The sequence below is a fragment of the Crocodylus siamensis genome, chromosome 13, assembly GCF_052110815.1.
Source record: "Crocodylus siamensis isolate JL-2025a chromosome 13, ASM5211081v1, whole genome shotgun sequence".
Taxonomy (NCBI): domain Eukaryota; kingdom Metazoa; phylum Chordata; order Crocodylia; family Crocodylidae; genus Crocodylus; species Crocodylus siamensis.
Genome location: NC_143407.1, coordinates 37,702,335 through 37,725,686, shown reverse-complemented (window position 1 = coordinate 37,725,686; position 23,352 = coordinate 37,702,335). Strand labels below are relative to the sequence as shown.

At 48.5% G+C, this 23,352-nt stretch overlaps 1 protein-coding gene across 3 annotated transcripts in view; it reads left to right on the top strand.

Moving 5' to 3' along the window:
* The first annotated feature begins 1,859 nt into the window (after positions 1 to 1,859).
* FOXN1 (forkhead box N1) overlaps positions 1,860 to 23,352 on the top strand; it is a 37,852-nt gene continuing 16,359 nt past the window's right edge. The window contains exons 1-4 of one of the 3 annotated variants that reach the window (XM_090025315.1): positions 1,860 to 2,209; positions 5,126 to 5,227; positions 21,298 to 21,450; positions 21,730 to 22,233. In XM_090025315.1, the coding sequence (XP_089881441.1) occupies positions 21,328 to 21,450; positions 21,730 to 22,233 (627 nt within the window). In that variant the 5' untranslated portion in view covers positions 1,860 to 2,209; positions 5,126 to 5,227; positions 21,298 to 21,327. The remainder of the gene's footprint in view (positions 2,210 to 5,125; positions 5,228 to 21,297; positions 21,451 to 21,729; positions 22,234 to 23,352) is intronic. The other 2 variants (XM_090025316.1, XM_090025317.1) reach the window with 2 other exon arrangements.

Sequence of the window (23,352 nt, the reverse complement as noted above, 5' to 3'; positions counted from 1 at the left end):
CGATGACACCAAACTTTGGGGCAAAGCATCCACGCCAGAAGATAGGCGGGTGATCCAGGCTGACCTGGACAAGCTCAGCAAATGGGCGGACGAGAACCTCATGGTGTTTAACACCGAAAAATGCAAGGTTCTCCACCTTGGGGGGGGAAAAAACCTGCAGCACCCTTATAGGCTCGGCAGTGCTACGTTGGTTAGCACTACAGAAGAAAGAGACTTGGGGGTCATCATTGACCACAAGATGAACATGAGCCTGCAATGCGATGCTGCGGCTAGTAAAGCGACCAAAATGCTGGCTTGCATCCATAGATGCTTCTCGAGCAAATCCCGGGACGTCATTCTCCCCTTGTACTCGGCCTTGGTGAGGCCGCAGCTGGAGTCCTGCGTCCAGTTTTGGGCTCCACAATTCAAAAAGGATGTGGAGAAGCTTGAGAGAGTCCAGAGAAGAGCCACGTGCATGATCAGAGGTCAGGAAAACAGACCTTACGATGACAGGCCGAGAGCCATGGGACTCTTTAGCCTGGAAAAGCGCAGGCTCAGGGGTGATCTGATGGCCACCTATAAGTTTATCAGGGGTGACCCCCAGGATCTGGGGGAATGTCTGTTCACCAGAGCGCCCCAAGGGATGACGAGGTCGAACGGTCACAAACTCGTGCAAGACCGTTTCAGGCTGGACATAAGGAAGAATTTCTTTCCTGTCCGAGCCCCCGAGGTCTGGAACAGCCTGCCAGCGGAGGGGGTTCAAGCACCTACATTGAACACCTTCAGGAGTAAATTGGATGCTCATCTTGCTGGGATCCTATGACCCCAGCTGACTTCCTGTCCTTTGGGCAGGGGGCTGGACTCGATGATCTCCCGAGGTCCCTTCCAGCCCTGATGTCTATGAAATCTATGAATCTCCCTCTGGCCTCTGTGGCACAGTGCATACGCTTTATCAAAACCTCAAGATCTCGTTCAGGATCTTACCATAATAGTGGGAGATAAAGAGGAGCGAGCCTGCAGAATGGCCTGGGGGCCACGAAGACGTTTCTGCTGTTCTGTGGAATGATAATAGTAGATTTAGCACTTATACCGGGCTTTTCATCTTCAAAGTGTTTTACAAACTTTCATTAATCCTCACAACACCCTGTGAGGTAGGTAAGCATTATTGCGGGAGATATGTTCCAGGTTTTTCTAGGGGACGCTCGCATTCATGAGCAGAAAGAAACCCACGCTCCTGGACCCGCACTTGTCACCCCACGTGGACGCACAGATCCACGCCAACCACTCTCCATACACGCGGGCACTGCCGCACAGATGCACACCCCTGCCCCGCTGTACTATTCTGCCTCTGGTGCTGATGCACTCACTTGGGGGAAGAAACCCCGACTTGAGGACACCTGCCCTGTAAAGTCCTCTCATCTTCACCCGGTGCAGCGTGTGCCAATGTCCTGCCATAGTGCCCCTCGCAAGGAGAAACCAGATTGCCTGAAGGGTGGAGAGAGGAACCCTGTTCCTGACAACCAAATGCTGGCCAGTGGCAGGGGGGTGTTCAGGCCAGGACAGGGCATTTCTAGTCTTTGTCTTTGGATAAAAATGATTTATGAAGCCCAGGAACAGGTGGTCACGTCAGGTCAAAAGAAACCAAAGAGGCTAAGGGTGAAAATTTCCATCGCCAGCTGGCTTAAGATTCATTCAACGTCTGTCTAACTTCTCCCCTGAATTGCCAAGAGTCTCTGCAGAACTAGGAGGAAAAAACCTGCCGCTTAGTCATTTTTGTGTTCTTATTAAACGCAGGTTTCCCTGAGGCTAACAGGAGCTGATATCGTAATTATTGGCTTGCTCACCCAGCTGCCTTCTCTCACCTGATGCAAGATCAGAGCTTTCCAGCCTTTGAGAGGCTCGGCAGTGCTGAGCCTCCCCTCTCGCTACGGGGCTGCGTGCATGACCTCATCCCATCCCGGGGCAGCAGAACGCCGTTTTGCTTGGATAGAAAGGTAAAAGGAAACCTCAGTCAACTTCATACAGCTTTTTAGAGCTCAGGCGTGAAAGCCAAGCGGAAGGGGAGCAGAACTCCCTCACCTTGGCTCATCTATTTAACCTGAAGCCCCCAAGGCTGACTTTGAAGCACTCCAGGCTGAGCGGCGTGGAAGGTCCCCACTTGCGCCCATTCCCCTGAGGCTAGGTCTGGCAGTGGGAAGCCTTACGAGGGGAAGAGTCAAGTAGACACCAGGTAAGCGCAGAGACCGATTTACCTTTGGTGGGAAAAGGGAAGGCTGGTAGCTAATGTCCCAAGGGGAATAGCGATCTGAGTGAGCTGCTTTTAGTCTGTACCAACTGCACCTAGGCCACTAGCTGCTTTAGCCTCAGGAAAGTCCAGAGGGGTTTACGATTGCTTGGAAAGAGACCTTAAGAAACTGCAAGGAAAGAAAAAGAGGTGTTCACTGAAAAAGAAAAAAAGGTAACTCTCATGCCTGGATGTATTAGAGAATGATTTATCTTAAATATCTCCCCAAGACTAAATCCAACCCAGGAGCACTACATCGTGTAAAGGCAAGCGATCATTTTTCCATACCCCTGCTTTGAGTCCAATCCCGCTGGCTTTGCCATCGGTGTGCTTTGCAGTTCGGGGTGGCAGTTGTGAACTTTTCCTTGAACTTCATCCTAGTCTGAAAGGAAACATGCCTTCAACGACAGCCAGATGGGCACAGATTTCAGGCCCATCTGGATGCACTGGAAAAAAACCCAACAACTTATTTTGAACGCTGCAATTTGGAACTTGCTTCTGCTTCCCTAAAGCGCACATGGCGTACGCAGCTGTCCCCCAGCCGCAGACAGAGTTGTAGCACGAAAAAGCAGTTTGTGATACTAAGCAAAGGATGTACATGTAACAAGTAGCCACCGGTCATCTCTGGCCCTCCTGGGTGACTGATCAGATCAAATCTAGATGGACTCCAAAGGTATCATATAAATATTTTGGTTTGGTTTTTTCTAAGGAGGGCCTTCCAGATCTGAACACTCAGATAAGCCTGGATACACCGGGTCAGCTTCAAGCTGAAAACGATTTTCTATTTAAGAGCATAAGAGAGCAAAACACATGTAAATGTCTGGAGGTAAATGTCTGGAGCAGCCGCAGAGCAGCAGGTTCTGCGCGCTGGCCGCTCACAACCGGTGCCCTCTCCGCAGAGGTGGGTCAGTGGCTGCCTCCCTTTCAGTCCTGCTGACGGGGTGAAGATGAGCAGGATTGTTATGCCCTAATGCGAGGAAGCGAGGACCTAGAATCATGTAATCTGAGCGTCTAACCCCATTCCCAGCTGCTCAGACAGAGTGCGAGAAGGAGCCGGTTTGTTTGCACACAGACAGGAATCCGTGTACTCAGACCTAGGGGAATATTGTGTTGCCCATCAGATAATCAGGGCCACATGTTTGCTACTTATCTCACACCACGTTGCATGTGCAGGAGAGTGTATGCAGGTTCCCATTACCAAGGTGATGGGCATGACATAATCCTGGCAAAAACAGAATAAAGCACTGTATTTTACTATAAGACGTGGGGGCTGCAGGAATTAAAAAGGGCAGGAAAAACACCTCAATGGAGAAATAGAGGAGAAACATCCTAGTTTCATTATTATGGTACCAAGAGAGCAGTGGTACTGTTCAGCCCCAGCTCAGTATTTGAGAGAGGGCAAGCTGAAAGGACACCCCAGTGGAGGATGCTACCCTCTTTGCAAAAACAATGCTGCGAATATGGGAACAAGAAGAAAAGGAGATGGGTTCAAGCCCCTGGAAATCACAGGTTAACCAAAGCCGTGTGCTGTGAACTGGGTTTTGGTTGTAGCTGTGTTGGTCTAAGGCATAGGCAGGAAAACTTCTTTGCGTAGATGTGATATTTTTTAGTTGAAAAAAGTTCTCTCCCATGGCATCCACGTGGATCAGGAGCCGGGGAGACCCTGTTTGGGAAGTGGGCATGAGACCAGACCGCGCTGAATGAAATCCCAGAAGGAGCTCACAGAGGCAACTCCTGGGCAGATGGGAATTTCCTGGTTGTGGCCTTCTTCCGAGTTGCTAGGCATGATTTGGATAAACACCCCTCTCTGCCCTCCTGCACCCGGAAAAGACCTTCGGAGAGATCGATTACCTTTCCAAGGCATTTCCATTACTTATGAAGGTCTTGAAGCAGGACCCCAAACCACCACAACCATGGGACAACCAGAGGAAGTGGGGCTAGCGATGCAGTCAGCGCTACCCCTTTTTCTGAGCGAATCTAGACTCAATACCCCTGCCTGGTATTCAGGGACATTGTGCTGCTGGCACTTCAAATGGGTCTTAAAGCCAAAATCTTCCCCACTTTGAGTTTATCAGAGGTACTATGCCACTTGCCACAAAAAAAGGAAAAGATTGGGAAGTTTGGCCTGGTAAGACATCTCCTTTCTTGCCCCACAGACACTTCCAGTCCCCTCACCAGCTTCCTCCCATCCACAAGAATCACAACTCCTCACCTCTGTCGACAAGGACTTACCACAGCCGCCAACTACTGACTTAGCACCACAGTTAGGTTTTAGTGAAGAGAGGGGCCTGGCACTGAAGCTTTGCCTGGGACCCTTTGCTGCTGCAGGGCCCCCTGCTTCCTGAAAACATTTTCCCTTTTAATCAGCATCTGCAAGAAAATCAAATATTACTGACAAAAGGAATAAAGCCATTCTCCATCCTGTTTCTAGGTAGAAAGGGAGCAGGAACCATGTCTACTTAACTGCCTATCGACCCTCTAGGACACCCCAAAGGAAATAAGGATCAATAACTTAAATATCTTCCATTTACTTGTATCCTTCAAGCAGTGCCACCTGCATGTTGTTGAATATTGAATATTCACCTGAATACTCTTCAATTCTTGCCCTAAAATGCTACCTAGTCCTGGAGGGTGCTGTTAAAAACACGCTTAGCAAAGCGATCCCCTCCCCAGTCTCACCGGGAAGGGGATGAGAGTTCACTGACACATGAAAAGCATTTAAGAGGTTTTAAAAACCCAGGTAAACAAAGCCTTGGCTGGGATGATGTAGCTGGGGCTGGTCCTGCTTGGAGCAGGGGTTGGCCTAGATGTGACCTCCTGAGCTCCCTTCAACCCTCATTTCCTCCGATTCTCTGATTTAAGGTGCCTGGATGAGACGGGGCTATTGCAGTGCATCCCCTCCTTCTGACTGCCCAGTGCTCGTGATGACTGCAGCAAAGTAGGGCACTGTCCCATCAGAGCCAGGTAATGATGTTCAACACAGGGTCATTTTAACCCAGTTTATTCTCCTCTGTGCTGCCGCCTCACCCAGTTGCAAGAGCCTCCCTCGGCAGCCCAGCTATGGTCAGCTCCCGACTTCCATGCCAAGCTCTCCGAGTGGGTTAGGTAGCTCTGCCCTACAGCTCTACCTGCTGGTTCACCAGACCTGCCAGGGCAGGTCCCTGCAACATTCCCCTCTGTGGGCAAATGGTAGGACGCCAGAAATATTAGATAGGAACCTGTTCTCCCAGGGATGCAAGCAATTCAGCAAAGGAAATTATTTACTAGCAATCTGGAACTGTTCAATGGCCAGGCGCTGACCTCCATTCACGCGCCAGGCTGCAGAGAGGAGAGAAAACCGTTCTACCTCTGTAGTGACCTTCCTCTTCCAGCCTGGGCTGATAGCCCTTGGCCCTGGGCTTAATTCCCTGCAAGAAACCTCAACATGGGCCACGAGCCCTGCGGCTCAGACCTCTCTGTGCCTGGGCGCAGCAAATGGGGCAAGATGTAGTTTAGATGAAGAATGAGTTGACCATTAACACAAGAGCAATACAAAGCCCTTCTCAAAGCAACATTTCTCCTAACAACCCTTGGTTTTTTCCAGCGTGTCAAATTAACGTATTGGGTAAACAGCTCTGCTGTTTTTTGTGAGCTAACTTAACATAGCTTCAGGTGCATAGTCGTGTCACTGCTCCTTGCACCAACTCTTCTCCCGTAACAGAGTTCACGCTCTCCCTTTGGCAAACAGGACAGACGTGCTCCTTAATGCATAAACATGGGACAGTCTCACATGGCATTTTACAATTCTTCACACTCCTCCTTGGTTGTGCCCTATTAGCTCTACTGTAATTGCAGGCAATTAACTAATGGCACATATGCCCCAGATTTCCATATGGGAACATAGCTGCAGGTGAGGTGAGGGTGCCTGGGAGTGGAGAGCAGACGAGGACCCCCAAGCCTGGCACGAGGGCCTGGGGCCGGTTGCCCAGGATGCCCAAATTGTGCGATACCCAGAAACACCATCCTCCGACATTGCTGCGAGACCTCTCCAAACTGCCGTGGCCGCTTCTAATCTACCAACACGAATGTCCCCACGACTAATGTGGAGTAACCCATTTGTGACTCTTTGGGCCCAATTTTCAGGGCTTTATCCCCTAATACTTCCTACCAAAGTTACGTCAGGCCCAAAATGTCTTCAAGCCAAGCACAAAAAGAGTGCAGCTCCTGAGTCAACGATTGCTTTGGAAACGTGCTGGGCAAAAAAGTGGTTATAGAAAACCACTTGCTTTTCCCATAAAATTCTCTTTTGCTGGCTGCTGAGTGGGGGGATAGAGACTATATCCAAGCAGGACAACTCCCGACGTGTCTATCCCGTAGATTAGGACACCGAGGCTTTTGCATTGAATTTATAGATAGTCACAGGGTTTGGTCAGGACCTCCGAGCCAATTTGCACCTCCGTGGTTTTATCCTATAACTAGCATGGCTTACTGAAGCAATCATTAGATACCACCATGCATGTGCGTGACACTGCGCAACAGGTAGGATGGACAGAGTCTGTGCCCGAGCCAGTGCAAGCACTAGGATAATACCAGAGCATTTCATCCCCGTCAGGAGGGAGAACAGTTCTTTATCTTTTGAAGTTCCCTAGTTTTCCATCCCCTGCTTTTGCCTTTTCCATGGCACTTTGCCCGTTCTTCCTTACCATGAGTCAGAAACAATGTACTGAGCCGCATGCTTTAGTCAGCTGTGGGAACCGCACACCAAAGCAAAGCATTGTCTTTGCATTAGAGGTTCCTAATCATCTAGCCATTCCCATCACGTGGCCCAAGACAGACTCAAATCCTAAAGTGAGATGTTTAACCCGACAGGACAATCCGCGTTCTCCTCTCTACAGCTTTTGGTTTCAAACGCTTTCCCTGAGCCGAGATTTTCCTGGCATTTGCTCCAGCTGGGATATTTGTGATTTGGAAATTACATCTACCGAGATCACCTGGGCTGGTCTGGACTTGAGCTGTTGTTGTAATTCCAGTTAATTGTCAATTTGCTCGGGTAAATTAACACAACAGCAAACACTGCTCAGACATCCCACAACCATGTTTTAGGAACAAATGCTTATCAGGGCCCAGACTCTCTGCCACCTGTTAGGTGCCTCGGTGGACTTTGGTGCCTACATGTGATCCTATCCCACCCTGCTCACGTCTGTGAAAACCGGTGAATACAAAAGGTGGGTGGGTCCTCCTCATCCTTGCTGCTGCTCTGTGACTCGATCCTAAAGGTCAGATGATGTGCATTACAAAAGTAGAGGCCATGTGGATTTTCAGGACTTGAACAGGTAGAGCAGAATTGCACTCGGACGCCTGCACGCGGTCCACGGCTCAACAGGCGGAACAGATTCTGGTCCCAAAAGCTAAGATGAGCGTTTGTCCTCCTATTCGCACTCTGCATTTGTTGTCCGTCACCTCTGCTGTGCTTGTATTGGAAACAGCTCAGGCACCCCAGGCTGCAGAAAGTGCTGTTGGGATCTCATGTTCACCTGGCCACAAGCTGCAATTAGCAGAGTGCAAGATAGGAGACATCTGAGGTCACCCCTTGCTGGGGCTATCTGACCCCCACAGTCTTTCCTGCCCAGAGCAGGGGGCTGCACCCGATGATCTCACGAGGCCCCTTCCTTCTGTGAAGCTGTGACACCCTCTATGATCGTTTAAGATGACCCTTATGCTTTGGGAAAAACATATTAAAAACTTTCAGTCATTAATAACAGCTGCAAGTAGGAGTGCTCTCCTATTACGCCCCTGTCCCCAAGGACATCTCTTGTTAGGCCATACATTAGTTGTGTCCAAATTACAGTGCTTCAGGACCACTGTGGATTGCCTGATTTCATTTTCTAATGTAGAGCTATGCAAGCTTCTCTGAGGAAGACAATGAAGCAGCCAGGCAGGGAAGCCTAGCTGTAGACGCCTGGTACCATACTGTAACTTGCTCTCTGACTGTTTTGGGAGATGGGGACATGGACGTTTGTAGAGGAGTGGCTTGTTCTGCATTGCCATAACGCAGGCATGCAGCACTTCCCCGCAATGCTGCGAGAACACGCGGCTGTCGCCCTCAGAATAGTGTTGAGATGCCCAAGCCTGGGGCCGTGGGGCTGAGGGCGAGCAAAACTCAGGGGCATGCGAACCCCGAGTCTCCGGGCTTGGGCCTGCCAGTAGGATGCCCGCCCAAGGTGTGGGGAACAGCTGAAGCCCCAGGTGCGGGTGGAGGATGTTTGCCAGTAGTAGGGCCACTTATGATCCTGAACTCCAGGATTTGGAATTAATTTTCCCTAATTTGGCCTGGGATGCATAAATTTAAAAAAACGCTGCAAAACAGCAGATGTGTGGCCCAGGATCCAGCCCCTAATGCGAAGCATACCGGTATGGCTGTGTGCGTCTTTCAATCATTCCCATATCTGACATTTTCAGTTCATGGAGCAAGCAGTATTTTTTTTCTGGCTGCCAGTCCTAGAAACAGCCCAGCCCTTGAAAGTCAGCTGGAATTTCTATCATCTCCAGCCATACGGAGTGAGCCAAAACACTGCCTGGATTACACGTGTAAAACTATTGTCTTCTGATGATGACCTCAGCAACACCTTTGTCATCCAGAGTCACCGTTTACAGCAGGTGCAATTACTGGCCCCGTAAAATTCTGGTGGCGAAGCACAGGGAGGAGGAAGAGGAGCCTGGCTCGTGTCCTGACAGCCGTGTTACTCTCCCCTGGACTCCTTCTAATCTGGCCGCATCCTTCTCGAAGCGCAGTGCCCGCGCCTGGACACGGTGCTCTGGGTGGGACCTCCCCAGTGCCGAACAGAACGGAAGACTTGCCTCCTATACAACAATCCTGCCAAAACCTCTCAGGATGCAGTTAGTAAGGGTGTGACGTGCTGACTTGCCCCGCTTGCACTTCGCCCAAACTCCCAGCTTCTCTCCTGCCCCGCTGCAGCCAACTCATGACCGTGCCTCTTCACACCTGCCCTTACTGAATTTCGTCCTAGTTGTTTCATAACATTTTTCCAATTTATTGAGGTCATTTTGAACCCTAATCCTCACCTCTGAAATATCTGTGACCCCACCCAGCATGGTGTCATCCATAGATTTGTACACTTACCAGTAATCACGTCCTCCAAGTCATTAATTAAGACAGAGACATGGTTAGCTACGTTAGTCTGAAGTCAGACAGAAGGAAGGGCAGGATGGCACCTTAAATGCTAACTGGTTCAGAGAAGCAGCAGCTTTTACAGGTGACAACTCACTTAGTCAGATGCTATGAAAGGACTGGCAGAAAGAAAGGGGTTTATATAGAAGGGAACGGGACAGAGGGAGGAGACACTGCTAAGGCAGGTAAAGAGTGGGATCGTTACATCAACTGAGATGAACGAGACAATTAACACCTTGAAGGGCACTGCAGGTAACAACAAGATAATGGGACAAGAATCCAACCTCTGCCGAGATCATGGTTAACTCAATCCAATTCGCGAGTGCTTTCTTGGTCCGTGATTCCGGGGTCATGCTGGTTTTTAAAGTTCTTCTGTTTAAGGACAGCTCCTCTGAGGTCAGCAGGTTACAGTGCTCTTCTGGGCTTCTCTGTGTTTCTGGAATTGATGTGGGATCGATGCTCAGTCCGGTTGAGTCCAGGGATTGCCCCATGTGGCCAACGCAGACAGCAAAGGTGCACTTTAAGCAAGCAGTGGTGTGTATGACATGGGCAGAGTAAAGGAGCAGTGAATGAACCTTGGATGTTATAATCTGTGCGGTTTGGTCCAGTGATGACGTGGTGTGTGTTGATGAGGGGGCTCAGCTGGCATATGGGTCTGTAGCAAGGGCTGGTGGCTTGCTGGAGGTACCGTCTGAGGCTGTCAGCCAGGACAGTCTTGTCCCCTAGGACGACAGTTTTCCAGGAGGAGTTGGGGGTCATAATGACATGTCTAAGGCACTTAGGCCAGGGCTGTGACAACTGGAGGGATGCTACTGTCCTTGTCAAGAGGTTGGTACGGAAACAGGTCAGAGCGGGGTCTGAGTCTGGCTCCGTTGATTTGGCTGACATTGGTTTTGGGATTGTATTGCAAGTGTCGGAAACCCCGTTCTAGATCCCAGAGGCGTGTGTATCTTGGCCGGTGGCATCAGAGCAGATGGGGCTGCGATGCCGAGCTAGATGTAGCTGAGATTGAAAGCCAGCAGCGTAGAGGTCAGTTGGTTTCCAATACAATACAGTATTGCGATGAGATAGCCATTGGAAAGTTTCACGGTGTCGCCCAAGAAATAAGTATGGGTGGGGTATTCCAGAGTCAGTTTGATGGAGGGGTGGAGGCTGTTAAAGTCTTGCGGCAATGTCTCTACAGACTCCTTCCCAGAGCACAGGCCTCTGAGAAATCCCACTCAATGCCGCCATCTGAAACTGGGCCATTCACTGATGACTGCTCCTTGGCAGCATGATTACCCAGTTATGCACCTACCCTACAGTAATCTCATCTAGACTGTATTTTGATTACTTATGAAAATATGTAGTGGGATCCAGCAAAATCAAGGTGTACCACCATCCGCTGCTTCCCCTTCATCCACAAACCCTGTCACCCTTCGAGAGACTGCGCTGCTCTCCATTTCAGACAACCCTTCTTAATGGGGACAGCCAAGCCAGAAACAGATAGGAAAGCTTCTGACCCTTCAGGAGCAGAGGGGCGGCACTGAAAACTCACCAAGCCCAGATGAGCAGGCTAACTACCTTTCCCCAAGATAACAGAACAATTTCTTCTCGCCACCTTGAACAATGTGTTTCTAATCAGGCAGAGATGGGCAGAACTCAGGAAAGGATCCCAGTTTGTTTTGCAACACCTGTTAGATGAAACAATATACATACACCCTTCATGGAGTTTTGCAATGAGTTTTACAGTAAGTTGGAACGGGGAATTCCAGAAAACAATAAGAAATTCGCTTATAACAACAAAGGGTTTGTAAAAAAAAAGCTTCTTGTTGATAGCACACAGGAAGCAGTATGTGAGAGACCGAGAATTTGGGAATCAGCTGGAGACTAGACAAGAGCGAGTGGGCAAAGGGCCGAGTGTCCAGCCCACCTGGAGCTTTCAGTGAAGCAGTGCGGAGGTAACTCAACAAACAAGTGCATTTTCCCTCTGCTATCTAGACGCAGCTCTCCCTGCTCTGTGGCTAAGCCTTTACCCTTGCTTTCCATAATGCTACTTAGCACAGGCCACCTACAGAGGAACTCTGCGAAGAAAGGCAGCCTACATCTCATACACAAGGATCGACCATTATTCCTTCTCTGAAGGCCTTCCATTCTAAACAGACAGCAAGTGGACCAAAAAGGCAGGAGCAAACAAGATTTATTTAGACATCTTCAGATGTTAAAGGCTTGACTTTTTTAATAATCAAGTTTTTAGGATTTGTAGCAGCTTCTGGCAGTCCCTGATAGGGACTAGTACGGTCCCTGCAGTTGCAACAGGTGGAAGTCCTCACTGCAGACATCACTCAGAGACAGCAGGTTACAGAGGACAAGAACTAAAGGTCAAATATATGTCACGGTTTAGCAGCCCTGGACCTTGAGCCCCTGACGTGGGTAACATCACAATCTACTTCTCTGCTGCCTTCAACTCTTCCTATTTTCGCTGCTCAGCAAATCAAGTTTCTCAAGATTTTAACAGACTCAGCTCAGAACCATACAAATAAAATTCCCCATCCGTTTCTCCGATCAAGTCATGGTAATTACAGAGCTTATTGTAGGCAATTCCCAGTGGGAGGTGGGAGTGGCCACGGGTGGGGCGGCAAGGTGAATACTGGAGATGCACAACAGAGAAAATGGGAACGTACCACACCCAACATAAAACATGCTGCCACAGCCAGCAACAGAAACCATTAGGGTGGATCATCATACACACCTTCCTCATAAAGGAAAAAAGATGGCATGAGATCCCAAGATGAACTCAGAAGTCACAGGGAGCTGAGTGTGACTCACTCGCCAAGAGAAGCAAGCTGGAAAGGATTAGGAGACTGTTCAACAGCCGGCGCTGCCTGTCCCCATGACTGATGCGAGATCCTTGCCCACAGGGGATGGATTGATTACATCATATTACATGTAGCCCCTCAGCTCCCCGTAGAGACAGAACTTCTTATTCACCCTGTTTATTATAGTTCGACCTACCATGTGGATTTTCAGGGCTTGAACAGGTAGAACAGAATTGCTCTGAGACGCCTACATCCGCTCCAAGGACGTAGGATGAGGATGAGCCAAGAACGGGGCTCCAGCAGGCTGACAGTGGCGGGCAACCCCTGCCCCAAGAGGCCGCAACCCAGCTAGGCCAGCCAGAAGCAGCGTAGGGAAAAGGGGCATCACGTAACCTAGTAGTTGAGTGAATATGATGCTGATGACATTTCCACCGCGTGCATGTTTTGGAGAGCAATTATCCTCACAGCACCATCTGTGAACTGAGCAAAGCCAGGGTGCAGTGTACTCCAGGCTCGCTGTACTTCCCCCGATATGTCTCATAGGCAGAAAGCAGGCTGCGACGACTCTACCCCTAACCAAGACAGCCTTGCACTCGGGGATTCTGGCTCAAGGGGCAGCCAGGCTGCCGTTACAAGTACGGAAGTTAAGGTCCTGGCACACTGTTAGCACAGACGCATCACACTTACTTCTGCGTGCATTGTATTCTGGGGCAACGCATAATTTATTTAGCGGCATCAAACATACTGCATGTGTAAGGCAGGTGAGCAAACAGTGCTTTTGCAACCCTGCAGTCTGCACTTCTAGATTCTGGGAGAAATGTATATTTGCTAACATTTATTGCATAAATGTTAAAATACTATGAACATTGCATTATACTCAGTTTGAAGCATGTTACACAGTGACTGTGCCTACACCAGATGCATTACTGCACAGTAGACTAATCTACTGCACAGTAAAGCATCACCATCTACACGTGCAGGGGCTTACTGCACAATAAATTAGTCAACTGGGCAGTAAAGCCAAATAGCATTAATTGCACATGTAGACGTGCCCAGTGTGTGCAATCTCTTGGGGCCATAAAGTTTCTGCAGCATAGCAAACAGATCTGATGAGCTACATTTCTGGAAGAATAGCTAAGTAATTGAGAAAACAAGGTCACTGGCCCTGCTGGGAAGCCTGCAGAAGTGGTGCTGGGAAATGGACTTGACAAACAAGGAACAAAGAAGTGAGAGTAATCAAAAAGACATTACAAAGTCCAGCTCTTCACTTCCCCCTGCAAAAAAAAACAACCCAAGTTGAATCTCGAATTTGGTTTTTACCATCATCCTCTCTGAAAAGGAGACAAGGAAAGAAGCAGAGCCAGGACCAAAAAGGGAGTAAGGTGAGAAAGCGGCAGGGACCAGTTCAGGTATTATAACACCTTCTAGGAGGGAAAGGCCTGCTCTGAGAAAGATAGATGGTCCAGACACAGATGACCCCCAGGGAGGGAACCACATGGAGCAGGTCCCTTCAGCCCGAAAAAGAAAAACTGCAGAGGAGCAAGAAGTCGAACATGGAGAAATGGAAATAGGAAATCACAAATGGAGGCAAGACGAGGTCTGGCCAAGATTAGGTCCACCTCCTGCATGGCTTGCAGGTCATAAAGTCTTCTGTTAACAAACAATTTAAAACTGAGTGATGTTTCATTATCTTTATCAAAAATTTCAAGCTGCACGTCCACTTTACAACTCGTCCTCCTCCCTACCCCCTCCAAAAAGCCCACCAAATGCAGCCATTCAAAACCCTGCCTCTGTCATTGGGATTAACCAAACCACATCAGACTGGCTCCTGTACTACCACAACTCAAAACTGTATGATACACCTTATCCAAACATCGCATTGGCTTACAGTATTTCACTGGTGACCACAAAAATGTGAAGCAGCTGGCTAGGTGAAGCCAGATGGGATGCGTGCAGTCTAGAGGCTCCTTGTGGCTCTGCCTTGTGCTCTGTGGAGCTCACCTGGGGTCCCAGTGACAAAGGCAGCACTTCCCAGAAGAACCAGGGGTGTAGCAAGGGGTCCCCTTTGTAAGGCCAGTGCCGGGGCTTTCCCCGGACTTCTGCCAGCAGTGGGGGCAAATCATCTCTGTTACCCTGCTACGTATATAAAGTCCTCTGTCGGGGGCGGTGTTAGCAAAACCCTGCCCATGACAATCGTCATCTCAGTAGGATATAGACAACAGCGCACACGTCAGGGCTATTGTTACAGGCTGCCTTCAGACTCAGGCAGACATTGCTTCACCTGGTACCATTCAGTCCCATTTCCAAACTTTCTTTATACCTATAAGGACTAAAAATATGCTTTGAAAATGAAAGTTGAGATTCTGATGTAATCACATGACTCCAGAGATGGAGCCCTACTAGGATGCCTAGATTAAACCTCATCCTAGAGAGAGATAGCTGGGTTCAGCAATGTTAAACCAATTAAACAAGGAGTGGTCATGCAATGGAGCACAATTTAGATTAGCAAAGAGCTGTGCCATTCAGTGCAAGACCTACATCTACCTCTTTGAACACCAGGCTGTGAGCAAGGGCACAACAGGGGGGTGCAGACTGCTGCACAGGTGATTGGGGCACAGTTTAGAAAAGATGCACCTGCAGCACATTAAACACCTGTAAAGAAAACTCCCTCTTCTCTCCAAGTAGGAGAGTGCCCTCCCCCTCCAGTGAGTATAAACTCAAGTGTTTGAGAACAGCCTGTAACAGCCTTGACAGAGTCTGTGTGTGGTGAGAGCCTGATTGTTGTCTCTATTAGCATGCTGCGATCCCTCAATGCCCAGGCTTGCCAGGGGAAAGTGCTTACCGAGAGGCAGTAATTCCATACGTCTGCGTACCAAACTAGTTCGCTCTAACAGTAAACTTGAAACTAGATGATAAAAATCTTCTCTCTGGTAGACTTTCAGAGATGTTTGGAGGCAGAGACCTTTGCGGGGATGGATAAGTTTTGTTCCTACACTCATTGGCAGCACAGAAGAATAAGAACAGACTGATATTACTGACTGTAAATCTGAATCACTGTTAGGGTGCATACAGCTCGGGTCCAGGCAGTTTTCTTGGGTTTTAAATCAAATTTTAAATGGGCAGAGCATGGATATAGAGGTGCATGGAGAAGCCACAATAGAGCAGTGCCACACAACACGGGCTTTGGAAGGTGTGCTTTCAGATAGTGGAGCCCGTGACAGCGTTATGCAAATAAATGTGAATGATGATAACTGGAATATATATATATATTATACACACACACACACTTACATATACACATACACACACACATACATATACACAAAGAGTGCTAAATAATTGAACAACTAAATAGCATTCTTTGCAGTTAGTCTCATCTACTTTTGAAAATATGAAGCAACATGACTTCAACCAGGAGAGTTTTCTCATACGGCTTACTGGATCTCGTTATTCTTGGTCATAACCCCTCACACCTAACTAAATCATTCTCTTTCTCCATCAGTGCTTATTCCCATAGCCAGTTTGCATTTCTCTCCCTTGTCATACTTTAACTGACCTGTATGAATTTCCTTTCAGTGCGTTCTTCAAAATTCAGGTCCTCTGACCTTCTAGTCATTTTAACTGGTCATCATCGAGCTTCTCTCAGATGTGATAGCAGTTTTCTGCATTGAGGTTATACAAATTCCTCCCAGTGCTTCCAGTGTAATCTCCTCCAAACTGAATAAATAGACAGCATCTCCCTGACCCGCTTTCGCTGACTACAAGACCCAGAAATGCTGTGGCCTTCTCTGCTGTTTCATAGTGCAACAAACTCGCTTCTAATCCCTTTCTGCAGGATTGCAACCCAGGTTTCTCCCCTTTCTTTGAGATTTCCAAGATGAGTCTTGTTTAGCTGCTTCATCGAGACCTCCATCAGGTTTTTTGTACCCAACCCCCTTCCTAAATATCATGATCCCATCTAATCCTAATTCTGTGTACTCTGGGAATGCCAATATGTAGTCTACCTCCTCCCAAATCACTAATTAAGACAGTTAATGAGATTGTGCCTAAACTCAATCCCTGCAGTATCCTGCTAGTCAACCATCATGTTTGGCAATTAGCATTTATCAAGATCTTTTTTTTTTTTTTTTAATTTTCCCTTAATTATGTATCAGCTCACATGACCAGGTTTAAATGTGATCCTTTATGAAGTAATCCTGAAGTCTGGGCTTCAACTACATGTATGTAAATTGGTCAAATGTCACAATGACACAGGGCAGATTTTTTCATGGCTGAAATAATTGTTTCTTGGAACAAGTGGTATATGAGCAGAGGCATTTCTCAACTTAGTCCTAAGAGTTATTTCAAGAGGGAGCTAGTTATAGGTGCTGCATAATGGCAACCCTGATACAATTCAGTTCAGTGGCATTAGGAGATGGACATACCCAAAATCAGCAGAGTGAAACTAAACTAAACTAAACATGCCCAGTTTACAGTGGGAAATAAGCTGGATAGGAGCCAGCAGTGTGCCCTGTCGCCAACCAGGCTAAGGGCATCCTGGGCTGCACTGGTAGGGGCGTTGCTAGCAGGTCGAGGGCAGCGATTCTTCCCTCTATTCAGCACTGGGGAGGCCACATCTGGAGTCCTGTGTCCAGCTGTGGGCCCCCACTACAGAAAGGATGTGGACAAGTTGCAGAGAGTCCAGTGGAGGGCAACAAAAATGGTTTTGGGCTGGGGGACAGGACTGGCGAGGCGAGGCTGAGGGAACTGAGCTGATTTAGTCTGGAGAAGAGAAGACCGAGGGGGGATTTGATAGCAGCCTTCAGCTCCCTGCCGGGGGCTGCAAAGAGGACGGAGCTGGGCTGCTCTCAGTGGGGGCAGATGGCAGGACAAGGAGCAATGGGCTCAAGTTGCAGCAAGGGAAGTTGAGGTTGGATATTAAGAGAAACTTTCATTATGAGGACAGTGAAGCATTGGAACAGGTTACCCAGAGAGGTGGTGGATCTCCATCCTCGGAGGTTTTTAAAGACCCGGCTCAGCAAATCCTTGGCTGGGATGATGCAGTTGGGCTGGTCCTGCTTGGAGCAGGGGCTGGACTAGTTGTGACCTCCTGAGCTCCCTTCAACCCTCATTGTCTGTGATTCTATGATAAACTGTAGAAAGAGGTAGCACTTTCTGTTTTTGAATGAAGGGCCTTGTCATAAGAGCCTGAAGTCAAAAAGAAATAAATTAAACTCTTAGAGGCAACATAAAAAGGTACTTAAGTATCCTACAGCAGTGTCATAAAAAGAAGAAAGATCATAAGCAGACTCAGAAGCAAGAAGGTCTGGTTGAAGGATAAGTTGGTATAGCCCAAATAGAAGAACATAATTCTTTCAAAAAATAGAAAGGACATGAGTAAGACGAACATCAGGGGATACTGAAGTCCAGAACCTATTCGCACCCCAGCACAGAAAACCACCAGCCAATTTGATCCCTAGCTCCCAGCGCAGGTCTGTTGGGAGGGACCTTGAGCAACAGCTCTCGCCTACGGTGCCAAGTCTGGAAAAGCTCCGATTCCCACTGCCCCTGCCCTGCCGGCCAAGAAACGCAGAGCGGGGAGCTGCTTCTGACGTGGTGAAATGTGGGGCTGGTTTGTCACTCAGCGGAAAAGTGGCACCGGACCCTCCCGTGGCCCGGCTGAGCACCTGCGTAGCAAAGGCTGCCAGAAAAAAATCCCAACCAGTTGTTTCTTTCCTTGACTGAAGGGCATCAGTGCGAGCAAAGGGATGATTTAGTGCTTTGGGGAAGGGGGGAGAGAAAAAAAGAGATAGATCACAAAAGCCGGTGTCAAGCAAGGAGCAGTAAACTCCCTAAGGCAGGCAGCATGGGGAATGAATTACGAATTGGTGAACATCCAAACACACCTTCCTCCCATGAAAGCTGATCTCAGCCCTCGGGGATGCAGAAGGCATTTACAGTAGCACACGGCTCTGAGTGCTCCAGCGGCCCGGTGCCGAGCTCTGGTGAAGTGTGTCGCCGGCAGAGTGCCCTCCAATGTCCAGGAAAGACACAAACACTAGGATTGTTCGACGGTGGCTTGGCGCCAGGCGGCTGCAGTCATGCAAAGCTAATAGATCAGCTGCTGCTGCCCTGCTTATCCCAACACTCAGCTGAGGTTACAGTTTCTCACTTTCTTTTCTTAATTTTTTTTTTTTTTAGATAATTATCTTATCCTGGGGAGCTTAGGACTGTCATGCAACATTTACAAAAGCAGAAATGACAGGGGATTTGGAGAAATGGTTTCAGCTACACCTAGGATAACAAGATACCTTTTTAAAACTCAAAGGGGCATTGTTTTCCTGATGAGCTCCATCTCTGGGGAGCGCACATCCTCCCCTGGGTCCCCTCACTCCCAAGAAGAGCTGTGTCAGTTTTATTGCCCTGTACACAGTCAAACCTGCTTATTGTCATTGGCCCCCGATCATATTTTTCCTCTTAAATGGGACTTTCCAGCAACAGGTCTGATTTCCCCTGGCTAAAATCTAAACCACCTGGGGAAAAAAATCCCAGTTTTCTCCATATTGTATTATACCTTAGGAGTAAAGCAAGCCTCCCCCATTGCCCCATTTTCAAAAATGATAAATGTGCAATTTAAACAAAACAAAAACACAGCAAAGCCTTTTATATATGAATATTTTGCTGTTCATTTAGGCTACCCACAGGGTTCTTGGGCATAAACTTGCTGTTTAAAAATGTTAGGTCTGGTTGTTTTATACTGTGCCGCTGCCACAATAAGTGAAGGCAAAAGGAAAGAGATCTTTATGCTTCTCCAGCAGCCACCTACAATAATTTGTTCTGGGTCCTTCAATTAACATTGGTTTTGGCACACGCTCGTGTTTCACAGCAATACATGGAAAATTATTTATAAATTATTATTAAGCAAGCAGATCTGTACCGAGCTCATAAATAAGAGATGATAATTTCCACTCAACAGAATTTTCCATTAATTCAATTTACCTGAGTTTACCCATGTTCCTAAAATCTGAATTTATTACAGCTCCTTAAACATCATTAGTCCGGCTAATCTCTGCACACAAACCCAAGGGAAGAAGTAAGAAGAAAGCGTGTGATCTGTTTGCCAGGGAGCCGGGAGGGGGAGTACTGCGCGTGTGCTTTGCACAGGTAACCCAAGTGCAAGGATAGCCAGCAGCAGGGTGTGAAGTCAGCAGAGAGGACGGGATGAATCTACATGGAAAACAGGACTGCCAGCGACTAGCGATACAGAAAATAAGAGAAACAAAAGCAAGCCATGGGGCAGTTATGGAGGAGCGAGCAGCTCCAGCTGTATAAGGAGGGGGGCATCAGCACCTCCCACGGAAAGGGCCAGGGTTTTGTTCTGAAGTTGGCCCGGGCCTGCCCGGGGTCGCTGCATCAGACCAGGGCTAGAAATCCTGCTCTTCCGAGCTGCCGACATGAGGCTAGCTCGGTGCCGATGAAGAGCATCTGGCATTTGAAAGCTCACCTACCTTTATCCCAACCACGCAGTTGGTCCAGTAAAAACTCACCCGCAAAGACCTCTGCCTCTCTCAAGGCTGGCGCTGGTGTTAGGGCGCTGCCTTCCCCAGAACAAGGAGACTGGATTTTCTCATGGAAGATCCCTTTGAACACAAATGGTTTCGACTCTCAGACCATGGCACTGAACATGTAACAGCCACTGCACATAGGGTGCTGGTTGGACTGGGCTTGTTTTAGTTGAATTCTGAATTTTTGCTCTGCAAGAGGAGGTAACGGGGTCAAACTTCACACTTAAATCTCAGGTCAGCCTTCTCTCCCCAGTCAACTGAGTAAGTGGATATTAGGGAAAGGACTGTTAGGGTCAAGCACCTACAGCTACTTGATATTTTCAAGCAGTCAGCATTTCCCACCGTCTCCCTCCCCGTCAGCCTCTAGAGAAGGGGATGAGCCTGTGCCCAAGACACTTCTGAACTTGAGCTAACACCACTCTTTCTGAGCCTCACCCTTGATTTCCACCCCGTGTTGTTTCTTCCCCTGGGGCAGTGTACATTTCAATGGACCTGCTGTGTGAAATAGTTTTCACTTTGAACTAGAAAGGGAAAAGACATTTTTCACATTTTTAACACTATAACTTTTTTAACCAAATCTAATGAACCCTTCAGGCATTTCCCTAGCAGCCACGTAAGCACTGGCAAACCCTCTGAAGACATCCTTTTCACATGAGGATAACATTTTAAACATGTGCATCTGCAATCCAAGCTCCAGCGCCCCACCAGAGAAGAGAGATCGCAAGATCTCTCTATAGGGAAACGTGGCGGTATGTAGGTGCCCTTTGCTGTTAGCGCAGGCGAGACTGCCAGGGAAGTCAAAAGAAGGAGACCTGCGAGGTCCCAGAGAAGAAAACAAGACACGAGAAAATGAAACTCACTTCTCTCAACACAAAATGGTATCAAAGGACAGGGAAGGAGGTGGTGTCGTGGCACAACACACGGTTAAGCAAGACTGGGCATTTACACATCTCGGGTGCAATATAATCACGTGAAGCAGCAGGAGGCAGTGGGTGAGGGGTACCTAAAGTGTGCGACCTCCCCCTCATCCAGGCAATGCACTGCTGCTACCCTTCTTTGCCCCACGGGCAGGGGCATTTCACTAGCGAGAGCCCCCGGGAACGACCCACGACCCACAGGCATACACGCACCACCGTAAGATGGCACAGCTAGCTTCATATAGTCTCTCCGCGGAGTCGGAGCCGGATGCCAGCTCCTGCACAACACTGCTCCCTGAGTAGAAACGAATGAAAAGCTGGCAGGTCCTGGCAATCCTGTAGCACGTTCAGGGAATGAGTAGTCACAGCTTTGGTTTCTCGATTGGATCAGAGGCCTTCCTCCACAGGCCCCGGTTTGGAGCGGGTGCACTCCGATGGAGAGGAAGCCACGCCGAGCATCGGTCAGACCGGCCCCGGCTACGCTGCAGGGTGCTGGAAGGAGCCCGAGACCTCTAAACAGGACACGAGAGGCTGCCCGTTCCCAGCAGACACCCACTTGAGCAGATCTAGATTCCTGTTTATTAATGGTTTGGTTTCATTCCCACAGGATTTTTTTTAATCAGGCTGTGATTTGGGAATGGTTTCCTTGCTTCAGGACCAAGCCAGTATTAAGTTCCCTTCTTCGGACACACTGAACGGCGACCAACAAGACGACCTCATGCAGATGCAGGGAGACTCCAGCCCCCCAGAGCAGCAAGCTGTGAGTAAGATGTGCCTTTTCCTTTCCATCTCCAAAAAGCACAAGCCTGATAGACAGCTTAAGCAGTTGCTGTGTCAAGTTTCTTCTTTCTCCGTCCAAGGCAACAGGCTCAGAAATCAGACTGATTAAAGTAGGCACCAAAAGGGTAGGAACGCTTACCTGGAAAAGGAGCAATACTTGGCATGACATTTCTTTAAGGCTTAGTCATCCAGCGAGTTGCTTGTGGACTGGAAAATAACCAAATCCTCCTCCTAAATGGGTGTCACTTGTGCCTTGCAGGATAATCCCAGTTTCAGCTGCCAGGCGTACGATCTGGACAGCAGGACAGAAAGGAAGGGTTCGGACTCGTCGCACAGCCCCAGCCCCTCTTCTCCAGCCCACGACCCACTTCACGGGAGATTCCCTGCCAGCCAAGCCATCCACGCTGCGAGGAGCAAGTTTAAAACCACCCACAGTCTGGACAAATTCAGAAGGTATAGCTACGACGAAAACACGGCCGGGACCTACAGCAGCTTCCTCAAGAGCACCAGGAACCCCTTCCATCCTTACAAGAGGCAGATCAGTGAGGAGGTCTTCCAAGAAAGCCATCAAGCCCTCGCTCTGGATGACCATGCCTTCAAAAATGCAAGCAGCGTTGAGACTTTTGAAGAGCTGCCAGGATCTACAGGCACGGGAGAGACAGAGGCCTTTCCCACACACGTTCCCAACATCTCCACGGAGCAAACGTGGTGCAACAGCCTCCAGTACAACACCCGGGGCCAAGATCCCAGCACTCAAGCCTTGGTGAGTTGTTCTATGACCCAGGGCTGCTCGCACGGTCCAGGTCAACTTTTGCAAACAGCTCTCTTTTCCATGGCATAACCCCACCATTAATCTTGTTCCAGGTTAATGTCTATAAACAATTCCTTTGGTGCAGTTCCCTATTCTACACCTTTTCCCCAGCTAAAACTAACTCTTAGAAAAAATCCATGGACACAGATCATTTGCCTAGAAATCCATTATGTGGACCCAAAACACTCAATTCTTTCTCTACAACAGGTCAATCATTGTCACCAGTTGGGCTGCTGAGGGGCTGGAAGTTCTCAAAGCAACTAGTGTCCAAGACAGGGATGTGTGCATTGGCCACACTCACATTTGTTACGACCTTCCCTTTCTCCTTCCTATAGTCGTGCACTGGAAGAAGGGATGTTAACAAACGCATCCTAATTCAATGATGTTTAAACCCCGTTGAGATCCTGCTACAGACAAGGGCAGTGGTATTGAAAAGCCTGTTCGTTTGTGGCAATCAACCCCCTGGATGCCCAGTGTGCTCCTAAACTTCCTGCCCTTCCTACACAAGCACCTGCATAGAGTAAAACAATCAAAGGATAAAATACATTCAAGATGTGTGCATGACACTAAAGCACTGGCTCTCAAATATTTTAGGCTCAAGATCTTTTCTGAATTTAGCAGCACCCCATTTCAAAAATGAAGTTCACTCATTTTTTGGCCAGAAAAAAAAAATACCAGAGCTGTTCTTCTGCTGCCAAGATCTCAGAAAGATTGCAGCAGGGCAGAATGGCTTTGACACTATGTGGATTCCTATTTGACATCTCCGGGTTTATCTTGTGAATCATGTGTAGGTGTTTGCACACCTAACAGTCCTCCTATTGCGCAGCACCCTGTGGCACCTTTACAAGGATCTCCTGGTGCCTGGTTGAGAATCACTGCCCTGACGGATGAGAACCCTAACGCCCACGGTCCAGTTACCTAAGACAGGGCATTACCAAAGGCTGTCACCCTCTCAATAACAGCTAAAACCCACTAAGCTTTCCCCACCCAGTATTGATTCTTGGGTAGGAAAGCTTCTGCAACTAATTCCACGAGCGTAGGTTACTTCCTCGCTGCTATAATTACATGCCA